Genomic DNA, 16,585 nt, shown 5'->3' with positions numbered 1-16,585 from the left:
ACACATTGAACCTTGAAAAGGATGTGCTACAGCAGCAGAAGGGCACACTGGCTGCCACTCCAGCTAAGAACAGTAAGTTGAGGCTACACACAGGCTCACCAAACTGGACAATGGAAGACTGGAAAAAAGTTGCCTCATCTGATGAGTCTTGATTTCTGCTGCAGCATTCAGATGATGAACGAGAGAGTCAGCAGCTCAGGCTGGTGATGCTGATGTAATGGTGTGGAGATATTTTCTTTGCAGACTTTTAGTACCAAAGGTCTTTAAATGAGAAAACCCTTTTGTTGTGGCCTATGACCTAACCTTCTGGAAAATTAAAATATGCTGAAAAGCTATTTAGATGTCCGACATCTTAAAAAAGACCAAAAAAAGGAGAAAAGAAATAACCTTTGTAACATTTTTCCTTGGATGTGGATTCAACCAAAGAGGATTTTGACCAACTCTTTTAAATGTTCTTTATCTTGTGCCTTCTTGTGACAATATGTGATTTCACAACAATATATCAACAAGCCTTCTGCTCCTACCACAGCACAGAATGCCCACTAGTTTTTAAGGCTGCAGAGTATGTTAAGCTTTCAGCGGCCCAGAAGGAATCTTTAGTCAAAGCTGGCACTTTTCTGCTCGTGTCACACTATCCTGCTCTCCAGACCATATTGCACTACAGAACAAAGTTTCAGGCTCTTTTGCATGTTTCCATGTGTGAAAACATTTGCCTCTGTTTGGTGTCGCGTATGCTGTTGAGAGAAATATCTGGGACAGAGACTACAAAAGAAGCACGGATTTGTATTTGTGTGCCTTTGTATTCACTTCTTGGCTCGTAGACTGCCAAGTGATGATCAGTGTTTAACAGGGTTTAGGTAGGAGTGAATCTGTCACATGGCAAATCACTTCCAGAGCCTGTGTCTGAATCAACAGTTGCCGTAATGAAAAGAGCAGGTGGCTTGCCATTTTTAATTCTCACTTAAATGTTTCCTAGACCAGTGTTTATTGAATATTCAGAACCTTCTGCTACGCTTCCAGGGACATCAGCACTGTGTACTGAAAATAAAGTGGGACTTGAGGACCTTTTCATTTCCAGCATGTATTTATTCTGAAGGTTCTCATGTTGGGCACTCGGTCCATTTGCTGCCATGCCATCTAGTAATCGGAGTGAGTTAATAAAAGTTAAAAGCTGAAAAGTTTGCTTATATCAAGCATCTTAATGGAATTACACAACAAATCAAATGACCTTTATTGTTGTGGATAAAGACAAGTGTTTTGCATTCGCACATTGTAGTCAGTAACCGGTGCTTGTCGAGAGCGCTGTGGCATGACAGTAAAAGTAAAGCCTTCTCCGCTGCATTCAGACAGGTCCCATAAGTAGCAAACCTTGTCACCATGACTCCACGTCAGCCCTATTGATGAGCACATGTGAGGCAGAAGACAATTCAATATGGAAGTGGGGGACTTTCATAGTCGTTTGAGCACAGCACATGACATAGAAAAAAACCCTAGAGGCACTTCACCCCATTTCACTCCAGCAATGTCTTTTTTTCGACTCTATTTCTCCCTCTTCATTTTCTCATGGTGCTTGATTTGTTAACCCCTACATGCATACTAAAGATCTAATTCATCATTTCATTCAGTTTAAGCGTCCAACACCCCGATTTTCCTCAAACCGTGTCTCTAATCCAAATGTGCATTTTTTTCTCTCTTGAAGCATCTTTTTGCTTGTGTTATGTGTTTTTAACAGTACTCTGAATGCACATGTTGGCAAGCAAAAACTGTGTATTTTCCAATATAGCACAGTGGTATTGTTGTCCCACTGTTGCACAACAATAAAGCTTATGTGAACACAGCCAGACGTTGAGGCTTGATCGCGGTTTAACATAATTCAACTCAGTTCAATTCAATTTTCTTTGTATAGCGCCAAATCACAGCAACAGTTGCCTCAAGGTGCTTTGTATTATGAGGTAAAGACTCTAAAATAACACAGAGAAAACCCCAACAATTAAATGGCCTCAAAGGAGCAAGCGCTTGGTGACAATGGGGAGGAAAAATTCCCTTTTAACAGCAAGAAACCTTCGGCAGAACCAGGAACAGGGAAGGGCAGCCATCTGCCGCAACAGGTTGGGGATGAGGGGATGGAGAACAGACACGCTGTGTAAGACAGCCAGAGATTAATAATAACTAACGATTAAACACAGAGTGGTATATAAACACAGTGAGTGAATATGAAATATTCAAGCTCCCGGCAGCTTATTGCAGCGTAACTAAGAGAGGATTCAGGGTCACCTGATCTAACAATCATTATAAGCTTTATCAAAAAGGAAATTTTTAAATGTAATCTTAAAAGTAGAGAGTGTGTCTGTTTCCGCAAGGCATACCCATTTAAAGACAGGAAGTGAGCTTAGAAGACATAACTGAAAGTATTTTTAAGAAAACAGGAACCTGATGCACCTGATGAAAATATGAAACATTTATTTATAACAACAACAAACACAGACGCAACAATAACGCCACAAAGATGCTAATTACGCATGAATAATAAATGCAGTTGATGAATGAAAAGCATTAAACATGAATGTGCCGCAAATTAATAAATACCAAAAAGCAGTAGCCGTCACCTCAAACAGCAGCTGATAAATGGAGTTTGGAAATGCAGCAAAAGGTAATTTGAGGTTCTGAAAAGCGAGTAAAGTTGAGGGAAAACCGTGGGTGTGTCGTCATCTTGATGGAGACTGAGGACAGCATCAGAGATCCTTCCAGCTGTTGTTCCACACAGCTAGAAGATCAAAGTTATGGTGTCTTATATGTACAGTTCTGGAGGCAAATTCAAAGATGCATCTGACCGATCACAAATGTTTTTATCATTCGACAGAGGAGCGAGTGTTGACTGCCTTCTGTGGACATAAATGGGTCACAACATAGCAGCTTTTCAGGTGACTTTGAATGTCCCGGCAAAAGAAGTGAAACTGGGGTTTGAAGATCTCAGCGAGCACATCTTTGGACTCCTCACGCTGTTAGGATTCTTATGACACCAACCGCCACCAAGTTTATCTTTAGGAGTTTGTGTAGCGCAGAGCACAGCGTTATGAAAAACTGTGACATGTAGCAGTATGAATAACTTGGCTTGAGGCAGGCACACTTTGATTGCCGAGTCATTCTGTCAGCGCAGGTACTTGGTATCTGTGTTGACAGTTGTCGTAGGTGTCTTTACATTTCTGTGTAGCATGTCAAGTTGAGAAAATATGACCACACCTGAGATGGTAAGAACTTCAGGTTGGAGCTATTCTTAGAAAAGCATCATACAGAGTGTAAGTGTGATACAGTGCCCATATTCAGTGTAATATTAGACAAAGTAGATGTCTTTGAATGATTGTGGCTTGGAGAGTGCTCAGGTAGAGTAGAAAAGCACTCTATCAAAACCAGTCCACCTACCATCCCTGTCGCCGAGTGAAAAGCTGTGTGGAAGATCTTCCGTGTGCTTTGTTTGATCATTTGTTAAAATCCTTTTTTTACCTAAAATATTATGTGACCACATTGCAAGTGTGTGAAGTGAAGAGGATGTATCTGACATTATAAGTTTGTTTTTTTTTGGGGGGGGGGGGGGGGGTCTGTAGTTCTTATAGGTAAGACACAACCTGAGCAGAAGATTCAGTTAATAATAATTTTAATTCTGGGCAGAAATTGCACATTTTAGATGTAAATCAATAGTCAAATGTTTTAAAAAATCATGAATGGTACTCAAGGTCACTTGAATTATTTATTTTGTCGATGGTGGGAAATTGTAATTTATCTTTTAAGACTTTTCCTGTGCAACATGCCAGATAATGGAATAAATCATAAAAAGAAGATGCGGTGCATTAGGAATGCACTAAAATAGAATAAGTGATTTTAGTATATGTGCTCGGCCTTTGGTGGAGATGCAAAGACTGAATGAGCAAATAGAAAGATTACCAGCTATCTTGACGTAACTGACAAGTGACAGCTTACCATCAGAGAGACTGTAGCTGTCCAGTCAGCTAGAAGACATATTGTGTAACTGAGTGTAACATGCTCTATTTGAATCTGTCATCGTACCATCTTCAAGTCAGCCTTTTCAGATTTCATCCTTGTCTTCGTCTACTGTTATCCATTTAACGCACAACAAAACGCTACAATAAAGGCAAAACCACAACAGAGCTCAGGCTGCGAGCGAAACAGTTTTTAATTACTAATTACTACTTCTTACAAAGTGAATCGTTTAGGAGAAAAAGTCCAAGCCTGCTTATAAATGCAGCATCAGCGTGAGGTGTGACTTGTGTTTTGACAGACTGCCACACTCTGATGGTGTTGCCCTCATCTTAGCAAGAGAGTTCACATCATCTTGCTAAATTATCCATTTGGAGCATGTTTTATTCATTTAGGGCCAAATTATGCAAAAACAAAAAAGAACTCTCTTTCTTGTTCCTCTGGACACTAATATAAAATGTTCATATAATAGTGAAAGAAGAGAGAAGGTCAGAGAGAGTTTGGCGAAGGCCGAAAAAGTCCAGTTGTCACTGCACGTTGTTTCCTGACTAGACAGTAATGGATCCTATTTCGCTATAAAGAGAGAGGGCTTCAATGAGCCAGGCAAAGTAATGGGCCATACAATTTATTTACATCAACAGGGAATCTGTGGAAGAACTGGGCTATTAGTCAACTGTACAATAGGGAACAATTGTGTCACGTCTGCATCAAAGTTGCCTCGGGCAATAGTGTGAAGTGCCAGCAGTGCGAAGTGCAGTTAGCAGTTATTCTAGCCAGGACTGGCGGTGCAGTGATAATGCCCAAAGAGACGCTTCACCCTCACTGGCTGCTTTATGAGCTAGCAGCTCGCCCTCAGTCTGCACTCAGTGAGAGGAAGATGGTGCTTTATTGTGCTGTTGAAAGTCCTGCTCTCGCCGTAACTATGCCTTGAATTGCTTTTTGCAATTATATTTGTAGGTTGGAAAGGAGAAAAAAACTCCAAACATTTCACCAAAGACAAAAGACAGACTTTTGCTATCCATTTGTGAGCATCAGTGAAGGGCACTTTGGGCCGGTCGATGCAATTTTTCTTGGCCCAGGAGGCCTTGTCTCAGGTAGAAGGAGATGAAACAGGAAGCCAGGAAAGTTGTAAGTCCTGGAGGGGGTATATTCATGTCACAGCTCGATGTTTAACTTGCCATCCCCATATACCCGAGCCCAGAAGACAAGGAAATGAGCTGTGCATTTCCCCACACAGTGGTGCTGAATGTCCTAGTTAGGACCGTTTAATATTAATGGCTGGAAGAAAGGTGCTGCTACAAAATGATGCTCACAGTGTTTAAGCAGCTGATGCAGTGTTCTTAACCCACTGGGAGCTTAGTGGGCCATAGCTGACTCCTGGAAGACTTCCAGATGGAATAATAGGGGCAAACTGTGTGATAGTAGGATACCTGAGGAGGCTGTCCTCTTATTCCCTGTTGGTCCATTTGCTGCTCTGTATGATTGGTCTTTCTCCTGTTGAAGTAGCACAAAGGCCAGCAGGACCAGGTCAGAACTTCTGATTCAAAAAAATAATATAAAAGTGGGCCACAGGAGAAGAAAGGCTGCTGTGGAAGCAAGTCGTTCTGGGTTTTGAAATATTGTGTTCATTCATTGTGGATTGATCTGCTTTCTTCTTCTGCAACATGCTGTGACAAACTTGTTTCATGTGAAATGAATGTGTTTGACACCCTGCAGTGCAGCTCAACTCGCCTTTGAAACCCATGCCTGCAACAACTAACAATGGGGGAAAAAATATTGAGCAACAGCCTTCGTGCTTCGCGCAAAGATGTGTAATTAGCAACCAAAAACGCCGGAACCCCGCTGTTCCTATTTTTTTGTTTGGTTTGTTTAGGATTGTTTCTCTTGGTGTTATATTTTAAAACCGGCTCAACTTCAGACACCATGACTATTATAACAATCCAATTTGATGGAGGACTTGGATCTGAATTATTTTTTGGGGAAAACGTACCGCCTTTAAATCCAGATGGTAGTTCTGCGATAGGCATAGACTTAGATTTTGGCAATAATGTCTGAAACAAGTCCTAAGACCATTTTCCATGGCTTTGACTGGATCAAAATGTAAAAACATTTTCAGCCATGTATACAAATTTCACTTCATACAGTGGGAGAAATAGTTATTTGATCGCCTGCTGAATTTGTAAGTTTGCTCATTACAAAGAAATTAACAGGTGATAGTTTGATTTTAATGGAGAAAGAATATCAAACAAAATTCCAGAAAGAAACAAAAAAACAAAAGTTATAAATTGATTTTCCTCTCATTGAATAAACTATAAAATTAGACATTGTTCATTTCTTTATAAGTGAGCAAACTCACAGATTCAGCAGGGGATAAAATAATTATTTCCCCCACTGTAGATGCAATAATCACATTTGCATGTCACTACACATCATTGTGATGATGCAGGAAGATGTATGTAATTCTCTGTGCTTATATCCTTTGCATTGGAAACTATTTCATCAAAACAGTGTACATTTCAGGGCACATCCCTTTATTTGTATTGCAGAATTTCTGAATCATGATGCACAGCTGTCAGTGTGAGGAGGCTAAAGATGAAAAAGTAAAAACTGTTGGGTTTTGTTGCTGTTAATTTAAAGTCTAATTGCCATGATCATATATAGACTACATGTGTCTTTGCACCTCTTTTCCATTCAGTGCCCTGATTCAGCATGCAAGCAGGATCTGCTGGCTTACCTTCAGAGAATTGCCCTGTACTGTCATCAGCTCAACATCTGCAGCAAGGTGAAAGCTGAGGTCCAGAATCTGGGTGGAGAGCTCATCGTGTCTGGGGTAAGTGCTTCACTATCACTGATGTTGTAGACACGCTTTAAGCGTAGATTCACTAGACTTGATCCATTTAAGACCTTTTTTATGCTCCGTGCTGCGGATGGGCAAATCTTTTTTTTCAAGGTCATAATGAAGCTTGGAAGATGAGATAAAGGGTCATGTAGATTATGGCTGATGCAATTATTTCAAAACGATTGCCATCTAATAATACCTGAAATATGCACCACGGGCTTTTTTCCAGTTGTAGTGTTCATGCCTCATGAACTCCTAATAGTGCTCCAACCAAAATCAGACAATTATTCCATGTTGCTTGGATTCAATATTCATGAGGTTCTTAAACTTCTTATCCACCATGTTTTTCAGTGTATGGAAATATAGAAGTTAATACAAAAACTACAACAATGCACAATTTTATGAACCTTTCTAAACAGTATCATTTGTATAACTTATAAAATAGCTGGTATACGAGTCTCTTCTATCATCATTAGTGCAGCATGTGTGGACTTTAAACACATTTTAAACTATTAAAGTTGAGCCCTGCAGTTCTCCTTACTGACCAGTTTTTGTGAATTTAGATATTATCAGGGGGAAAAAAATAAAAGATCTGTTTCAATGGAGCCAACTAAAAACAAATTTGACTTTTATCTTTGCTTTGGATTTCCCCGCATCCTGCGTTAATTTCTCAGGACTCTAATGTTTGTCTCACATGAGATATGCAAGCCCCGCTGAGATTTTAACCTTTTCATGGTGGCCAGCTGGAGTCCACACTCATTAAATCTAAACTGTTGACTCGTCTCAGTGTGATGTAGGAGGAGGCCCACTGGCCACGACCCTTAAATGTCAGCCAAACAAAACAGACGGAGACAGAGGTGCACCTGACCCCTGCCTCTGCTAATTAAGAACTGCTAAAATAAGATGTCATATAGAGCCGTGTTTTTATCCTCTCTAATTGCTGGTTGCGGCACAGACCTTCTAGGTGTTGTATCTACACTGCTGTGCAAAAGTCTTGAGTCACCCTTCATTTCTTCATATTTTGATTCCAAGGAGCCAAATGTTATTGTGATTTTTGGTTTTAAACAATAGTTGTCCAGGCTTTGAAAGTTTTTCGCTGTTTTTTACTAACTTCTAGTCCAGTCCTTGTACCTTATCATTTTTAAAGAAGCATTTTTGTTGAACCACTTAACACTGAAGTATAAGTGGAAGTATAAAAAAGGCACTTAATTCAAGGGATGAAGCAGTGTTGTGTCTGAACGTAACAGACAACTTACAATTTAAAATTCATTCTTTGCTATCTTTAGTCACTTACTTGCAAAAACACATCATTTGTTCCCTGCTCTTTAGTTGAATCCATGAAAAATGCCAAAAATAACAGAGTTTGACAAGCACACGATACAAGTATTGCAACAACAACGTAATTCTTAGAGAGCTGTTAGCCAAAAACAAATTCCATTATGGTGTGCAGTGTGGCCTTAAAAAATCTGAGGAAACTGGACAAGTGGACAGTTTCTAAAAGACCCTGAAATCTAGAGCAGATGAACAGTATCTAAAAGTCATGTCCTTAAGAAATAGGAAGGAAGAAATGGAAACAGGAGAAAAGTCTGAGACACGCCAAATTATGTAAGAACTAGACTGAAATTTTGTGGTAACAGGTTATATTGTAGTGATGAATCCATTCATCATCATTTGAATCATTTGAAATTTGTGGTTCAAATTGGAGCCGCACTTCAGCCAGCAGTGTTCAGGATCGAAAATGATTGACTTATGAACACAAAAAGGTACCATCACAATTTGATCCACCGTGCAAAACCATCTGGAAAGCTTCTGATTAGCAACAGCTTCATTTTTCAGAATGATCCCAAACACACTGCTAATGCATTAAAATCATAGCTGTGTGGAAAAACACACAATGCAACATTATCATAGAAATAGAGAGATAGACCTTATGAATTACAGATATATTATAAAAATAAAATAGAAAAATAAATAGATTAGAAAAAAATTGGGTACCAAAAAAAAAAATATGCCCAGAGCCTGGATGTAGCCACAGCAAGAAGAGCTTTGAATGTCCTTCAAGAAACCTGGAGAACTATTCCTGAAGAAGACAAATTAACCAAAAGCCTGCCCAGGAGAGTTCAGGCAGTGTTTAAAGACAAGTGATCAGTGTTGGGTAAGTTACTTTAAATTAGTAACTTAGTTACATTACTAGTTACTTCTATCAAAAGTAACTCAGTTACTTCAAGTTACTCGTTCTTTCAGAGTAACTAGTTACTAGGGAAAGTAACTTTGGTTTTTCTCAGAATTCTCTTGTTAATGTGCTGCTTCCGTAACTGGATACCCAGCAAGACTGCCAGTCTTCTAGCTTGCTTACTTGCCACAAGTGCACTGTGCCACCTACCAATAGAAAGGAAAAAATAATGTGCATATTTCCACGAGAGAAATCCCACGCCTGATTCTATCCTAGCCTGCTTTTTACATCCAACACAAAAACTGCAGTCATGGTGCTTTCGATTGTACTCAGAACTCGGAAATTCTGCCTTCTGTATAGGAAGATGTAGGCAACACCAGACTGCAGATGAGCTGCATACAGGGCTGGACTGGGACAAAAAATCGGCCCGGGCATTTTGACTATAACCACCATTATAGGAAAAATGACAAAGCCTTTGAATGAAAACAAACACTGTTGTGACAGTGATGTACACTGTTCTGATGGTATATATGTATCAATCTATCAATCGTTTGTTGTAAGACTCAGATAATTATTTTTTTAAAAGTGAGACATTTTAAATGAGAATAAGAAAGTATTTCCTTGTGCCCCCCTTTCCCTTTTAATGCCCTACATGGACCCCTGGCAACACTTTGCTAGACCCGCCCCTGCACAGTTACCAGCTGCCAGCTACCTAAAAAAGGATCCTGGTGTTATTTGTCTCTCAGAAACAGTTGATAACTTCCCTTCAACTCATTCATGTCACCTAAAAGGTAAACCTGTTTCTCCATCACAGCTCTGATGATTCAGTAAGGACATCTCCTGGTTTCATCTTCATGTTTCCCTCTCACCACATAACCAAACCATATCATGACCAGCAGCTTTTACAGCTGTGGCTCCAGCAAACATCAGCTGATACTAGAAATTAATATTAAATAAATTCTAACAACAGCTGATCAAGCTTAAAAGTGCTGCTGTTGTTTCCCGCGACATCCACTGGTTTCCTCTTTCTGGCGCAAAGTGGGCGATAAATAAACAAGAGAGCCGATCAGCTGATCATTGATCAGTTTAATGATTGAAGTTGAAACAGGAGAGGTAGGTTAAGAGGATGAGAGAAGAAGAGGCAGCTGTGCAGCGTAAACACAGAGTAACTCCAGCTTTGTGTCTTTTTCATTGTAGCTGAAGTCCGGGACAAACTGTTCCTTTTCACCTCAATAAGAAACGCGTAATATTTTCTCTGAATACCAGACGATTCAGTTTTTTACGGGACGGTTGGCAACTCTAATAATTAACCTTATGAACAAAATAAAGTTCAACATCAGTAACATAGCACCCACACAGCTGTATAGAAACTCCGTCATGCTAGCTAGCACGCAGTACGAAAAAGTCAGCACAACGAAAATAAACTCCACCTAAACTTGGTTTATATCTGACCCAGAGAGACTGCAGGTCATAACTTCTTACCTGAAGTTCAGTTCACCTGACACTCTCGGACCAGCGGCCGCTTCAGGTCTCTCCCCTTGCCCCCCTTTTCCTTCATCCACCTGCTGGCCTCCACCACTTGCTAATGTTATTGAATCTGTGGAAGCTCCGCGATAGCCACCACACGAAGTAACGAATAACGACCCTATCTAAATCCCAGTAACGAGTAACGCGTTCCTGATTTTGGCATAATAACTAGTTACTGTGCTCGTTACCACAATAATAACGTAGTTACTGTAACGCGTTACTTAATAACGCGTTAGTCCCAACGCTGCAAGTGATCATACCAGTGTTACTTTTTCTAGCTCAACAGAACTGTACACACTCTGCTGTAGATAGAAATGAGAATGAGGAAAGAAATGAGGGTGGCTCAACACTTTTGCACAATACTGTAACTGATATGTTTCAATGTTGTTTAAGGCAAGAAAATTTGTGTCCTTTTCATTCTAAGACAAACTGACTTTTGATGTAATATTTTTCTCTTTCCCCTCCAACTCATCGTACCCTCTTCAGCTGGATAGCGCCACCTCCCTGATCCAAGCGGCCAAGAACCTAATGAATGCAGTGGTGCTGACTGTAAAGGCATCTTATGTAGCTTCCACCAAGTACCAGAAGGTGTACGGAACAGCGGCTGTTAACTCGCCCGTTGTGTCTTGGCGCATGAAGGCCCCCGAGAAGAAGCCTCTGGTAAAAAGGGAGAAGCCCGAGGAATGCCAGACTCGTGTACGACGAGGCTCCCAGAAGAAACACATCTCCCCCGTCCAGGCCCTCAGCGAATTCAAGGCCATGGACTCCTTCTAAGAAGAAAGAGAAAAACGAAAAAAGAAGTCATGCTTAAGAAAAACAACTCAACATGACGGCGAGAAGTTGATGAAAAAGTTCCCTTTTTACATTGTGTTAACCCAGCTCTGTTTGCCCTGTGTGTGCTTGGTGACACCTCAGGAGGACTACAGTATATATTAAAACTGCCACACTGTGGCTCCTGTTAACACTGTGGTCCTCATGGCTCACAGACAGCCAGCACACAATCCAACAGTATTTATCGATCTTATTGTAGCTTAATATGTGAGAGCCAAAATGTGACAAAGACAGAACGACATTTTGAAAATATGGAAGTTAAAAAACAAAAAAAAGGGGAAAGAAACATATCAGAGGAGGAAGTGAGGCATTTAAAAAAATAATAAAATTAATTGTGGCAGTTGATATTCTAGCTGTATCATTAATGTGCTACTGACTGGCTGCTTGTATACACACTTAAACAGTCTCAATGGAAATCTTACATGGTTCAGTAAAGGAGTTGCTCTAAGCGGAGGATATCAGTGGTGGTATGATCCTTGATGACTTTGTTTTTTTTTTTTTCAACTTGAATGTTAACCTGTAGTGCTAGGAATAACCTATGTTTAAAATACCTGGAAGTGTCAGCATCCGAGTAGTTCCCCCATTCCCGATGATTATAATAATAATAATATTAATAATAATCCATATGGTGTTGTTTTTTTTTTTACCAAAGCACACTTATGGTCTATTGTATTGCCTTTTTAAACCCCTTTTCTTGAATGGTAACGTCACTAACTATGATGACCTTGTTTGGAAGTCGTGTAGCGTATAATATAGACAGAGAGGTTTGACTAGTTGTGGTTTGCTCAGAGAATAGAACCCCTGCATACGATACCTTTATATCCACCCTTCTCTAATAAATCCCCCAACTTGACACCTCAAGTTTCCTGTGTCTTTATTACTTTCATATAAGCAGCAGCTACAATATCAATCAGAGTGTTACAGCCCGTCATTAGTCAGAAGGATCTGACAACTGCTCGAGATTCACGTGCAAGATGAAGGAGGAGAAAATATCCATTAGTGCCGCAAGCTTACAAGAATAGGTGTATTGATTTGGGGTCACAGGTCAACTCTGCGCTGTGACTGGAGATAATTGGTCTTGGCTCAGCACGGTTAGTGCTGTCGTTGTGATATTTCCACACATTCTCCACACAAGCAGTCCTAACGTATGTGATCGCTTTAGCCTTGAAGATCTCAACACATCTGAAATGGATCCCCATGATTTTTACTGACATTCATGTTCAGCAGGTGTCATGTATCCTTTGTAACAGCGCAGCGTCTGCCACTAAAGTTGTATGTTTGTCCTCAGACATCATCATCATATCCTACCTCCTTGGAGAGTGTGGGGGAAGTGCCCTGACCTTTCTGCTAATGCCTCCGCGAGACTGATGCTTAACCGAAATGTCTTGACCACGATTGTATGGATTGATATTGAGCGTAGCGCCGACATTCGAGTCCCGCCTTCAGGCTTTGATGGTTCCTAAACGTTTCCCAGAGCACCATTATCGACCCAAAAACGAACACTTAAATAAATGGACAAATTCCGCCGTCACTCGTGGTGAAGCCAAAACATGGCAAACATAAACACCAGCTCACCATCACCACGTAAGCGAGCGCTGTTCCCACTTCGCTCAAATCTTAGTGGTATTGTATTCTCTTAGAATACACTTTGCCTATTAAATTGACATTCATGTGATGGGTGTGATGTGCTGCCAAAGCTGTATCAATTCCTCATTGTCTCAAAGTTAACTGCTGACTCCATGTCAGGTGTATAAGTCGGTATTGATTACTGAAGTCCTTATCAATCTCTCTTAAATCTGCTGAGCTGTCAGAGAAGGAAGGAAAGGATTGGTTATGAAAGAGGCGCAGCTGTTGGGGAGGCAAGACGAGAAGCCCCACAGTTCTCTGAATGAGGAAGTCGAGCTCTCTTAAAGAAAGAGATCAAAGATCAGCGTGAATACTACCACTATAAACTTTATACAGGAGCAAGACCTGATTACGACCTCCTGTTTTGTTTAATTCCAAGAAATTAGCTCAGTTTTAGAGAGGAGCAAAACATTCATTATTTATATATATATATATTTTAAAAAGTCCCCAGAGGCATTTGCACACTGTGGCATTACAACACCAGAGAGCAAATCAACCAACTGCTTAACACGACCTCGATCTCTTACGAATCAAATCAAAAGCATCGACATGCATAATTGTCCCAATAATGGCTCATGCAACATTAGTTTGAATAATTCTGCAGTTCGGTCCCTGATAATGAATAAGGTTCTTTATGTATCCACATTGTGCTGCTAATGACCATTAAACACAACATGCATCAGGCATCCGTGCATCACCAGGCCACCCTCTGTTTAGGAAACAGGGCCACAGGGGAGAAGTAGTAACACAATCCAGTTAATGGAGGGATTAATTCCTGGCTGTTGTGCTGTCTTAACTAAAATTATCCCTGTGTGTATCCATCCCTCCTATCCAAATAAAGTGGGCCGCGATGGCTGACAGCTTGTTCTCTTCGAAAATTAAAAATAATTAAAAAGAAATAACGACGGTGGCGGAAATGCCAGTGCAGTGTAGGGTTTTAGCACTTTGATTTGAGATGGGATTCGCTGCATTAAAAGGATTAAAACAGAGTTCTAATCTAGTTAAGCAAACCTCCCTCAAACCAACTATAAAAATAGACGGAGAGGAAAATGACTGTCAAAGTCCCAGAGGGAGAATGGTGATGAACAGCACACAAGCAGCTGCCGCAATATGCTTTTTTGGCTTCTGGTCTATGGTGTCACAATCCTTCTGACACCAAGCACTTTGCCATCTGCACACGCGCGGACATCAGCGCTGTAAAGGGACCTCTTTATGGCCGTTGTTGTAACGTCGAGATTAAATCTGGGAAACCGTCTTAGTGTGACCTGATGACACTGTTGAGTCTCTCTCTCATTTTTTTTCATCCATTCGCTAAGACAAGAAAGGTTATCAGCGAAATGCATTTTCTGAAACGTCCTTAGCTCCACATTAGGTAGGCAGGAGGTGGTTGTTTTCTTCTTCTGGACAAAAACATCACTAATGCAGCGCACAAATATTTACCACCTGATGAATAATTCCGGTCTGAACCCACCGACACATTACTGCTGCAAATTAATTGCGGGCGGTTTTTGGGGAGATATGAAATGAAACCTCAGGCTTTGTCTTCTTTATTTATTTATACCTTTAGCTCTTTGGATGTACTTCCACAAAAGGGTTAAACCTATTTCTAATTCTAATTTTCTCAAGAAAGCCACGAGGTATAGAGAGTCTAGACAATTCATAATTTCTTCAGAATGCTGGCCTATGCTTTTAAAAGAGCCTGAGTAACACAAACACTTCAAGTCCTCTGCCACTGGTTCATACCTCTTTCAGGTTCAGCTCAGCTTCTCGATCACGCCTGGAGGTCAAGCAGGTGTGGCTTCCCAGAAGGTGCATTTTTGCACTTTTGCATATTGATATTTCAGTTTTAATCACATTTGAAATTTACCCAAAACACAATAAAACTGATACCACAGGACTGTATTGCTATTTAGTCCCAAAATACCGGGACTAAATCATAAATTTTTAAATCATAAATTTATGATTTAAATCATAAATTTAAATCATTACATTTATGATTTAATATCATAAATATTAAAGAAAATCATTATCTCTATAAATATTCAATATTCTTCCTTTAAAGTTCCCTTAAATAGCTCTTTGTTTAAGGCGATTGCCAGCTGAGGAAGTGCAGGTTTCAGTACTGACTCGTCTACAAAGGAATGCACATTTTGAAAATTCTTGTAGATTTTTATGCCCTGGTTAAGATAAGACTACTAAAAAAAATGGGTTAAGATTTATTTATTTATTTAAAACAATTTTTTCTGTAACTGTTGCATTGAGACAGGATGCAAGCTGCAGTCTCCTGCATCAAACTGCATATGCTACACCCCCCCCTACTGCTTCCTGTGCTCCATAAAGGGCACACTATTTCCAGCATTTGCTTTGAGTATTTGCGCTGGACATAAATCATGCAAAGAACAAACATCCAAATATGAGTGTAATACACAGGCTTTCTGGACTGGATATATAGTTAAAGGATTATTCCTTCGGAAATAAATCTTAAGGTCATTCATCTTACCAACAGTGTGGAGCACTGTTGTGTGACCCACCTTATAAGGACTGCCACACATTCTCATTTTCCTGCTGTACGTCTCAACTGGCTCAGTAATGCAGGAGATTTCATTCTTAGAAGTTACTGTGGCTCTGAGCTTTTATGTGTAAGAAAGGGATGAAAACATTTCCCTGGTTGTGCAACACAACTAAGAAGTAGTTTTAACGAGTTGAATCGAAAAAAGAAAAACTTTTTTTTGCTTTATGTGTTGCTTTGCGTTGTCTTTTCTGGAGGCACCGGCATTCATGATGTCAGAAGGTATGTTGAACAGATGCCGTCAAACCACCTCTGGCTGTCTGGTACATCTTCTGTGCACTCTAAATGCTGTCAGAGGCCACTGCTCTGCTCCGACAGAATCTCCTCAATTACCTTCTCACCTGGATGGCAGTGATGGACAGCTGGTGGGAGGGGGCAGGACCTGGAGCGTTGTCTCCAGGTGTGTCTTCCTCTCTCACGCACGCACTCACACACATGTGGATTTGCTGCTTGGAGAGACAGCACTCAATTTTTATCCAATAATCAAACACATTTAGTATTTATAAAATGCATTTAGTAATTCTGTTTTTTCATCCACATTTTAATCACTTGAAAGCCCGCTTCCTCTAGTTTTCACCGATTTGTTATGTTCTTCATTTAGGCTGTTTGTCATTGATGGCTCACAGCCAATGAGCTCATTTTTAGCCTAATTGCATCTCTCTGTTATTTCAAATAGCAAACGGCCATAAGCTAATACTAAAGGTAGGACCAGTGGTCCATCTTTTCATCTTTGTGCTTTATCCACGTACTGTGATACATACAATCATAGTTATGCCAAATATGAAAGTCAGTTTTGGCAATTCAGAGGAGTTTGATTATGGATTTACAGATTTCTCTATCTAGAGTTCTTTAATTAAAACAAAAAAGCCCTTTAGTTGCTGTAGTTTGAAAAGCCATCAGATCAGCATCAGTTACTGTTGTTTTACGTGCTTGTAATGGAACTGGATGTGGAAAGTTTTCACTTTAGAAGATTTTCTACACTACATGGCGTCACCAAAACAACCTTTGGCTATATCCTGCATTTTGA

At 40.2% G+C, this 16,585-nt stretch overlaps 1 protein-coding gene across 1 annotated transcript in view; it reads left to right on the top strand.

Moving 5' to 3' along the window:
* ctnna2 (catenin (cadherin-associated protein), alpha 2) overlaps positions 1-12,216 on the top strand; it is a 336,749-nt gene extending 324,533 nt beyond the window's left edge. The window contains exons 17-18 of the mRNA XM_085276809.1: positions 6,689-6,823; positions 11,019-12,216. Coding sequence (XP_085132935.1) covers positions 6,689-6,823; positions 11,019-11,306 — 423 coding nt within the window. The 3' untranslated portion in view covers positions 11,307-12,216. The remainder of the gene's footprint in view (positions 1-6,688; positions 6,824-11,018) is intronic.
* Positions 12,217-16,585: the final 4,369 nt, after the last annotated feature.

This window comes from Mchenga conophoros, linkage group LG6 (assembly GCF_057382185.1).
Source record: "Mchenga conophoros isolate Kocher_MC1m ecotype Shallow Benthic linkage group LG6, M_conophoros_male_GT1.1, whole genome shotgun sequence".
Classification (NCBI taxonomy): Eukaryota; Metazoa; Chordata; class Actinopteri; order Cichliformes; family Cichlidae; genus Mchenga; species Mchenga conophoros.
Note: the sequence above shows the minus strand (reverse complement) of the source record. Positions and strands in the feature narration are given on the sequence as shown.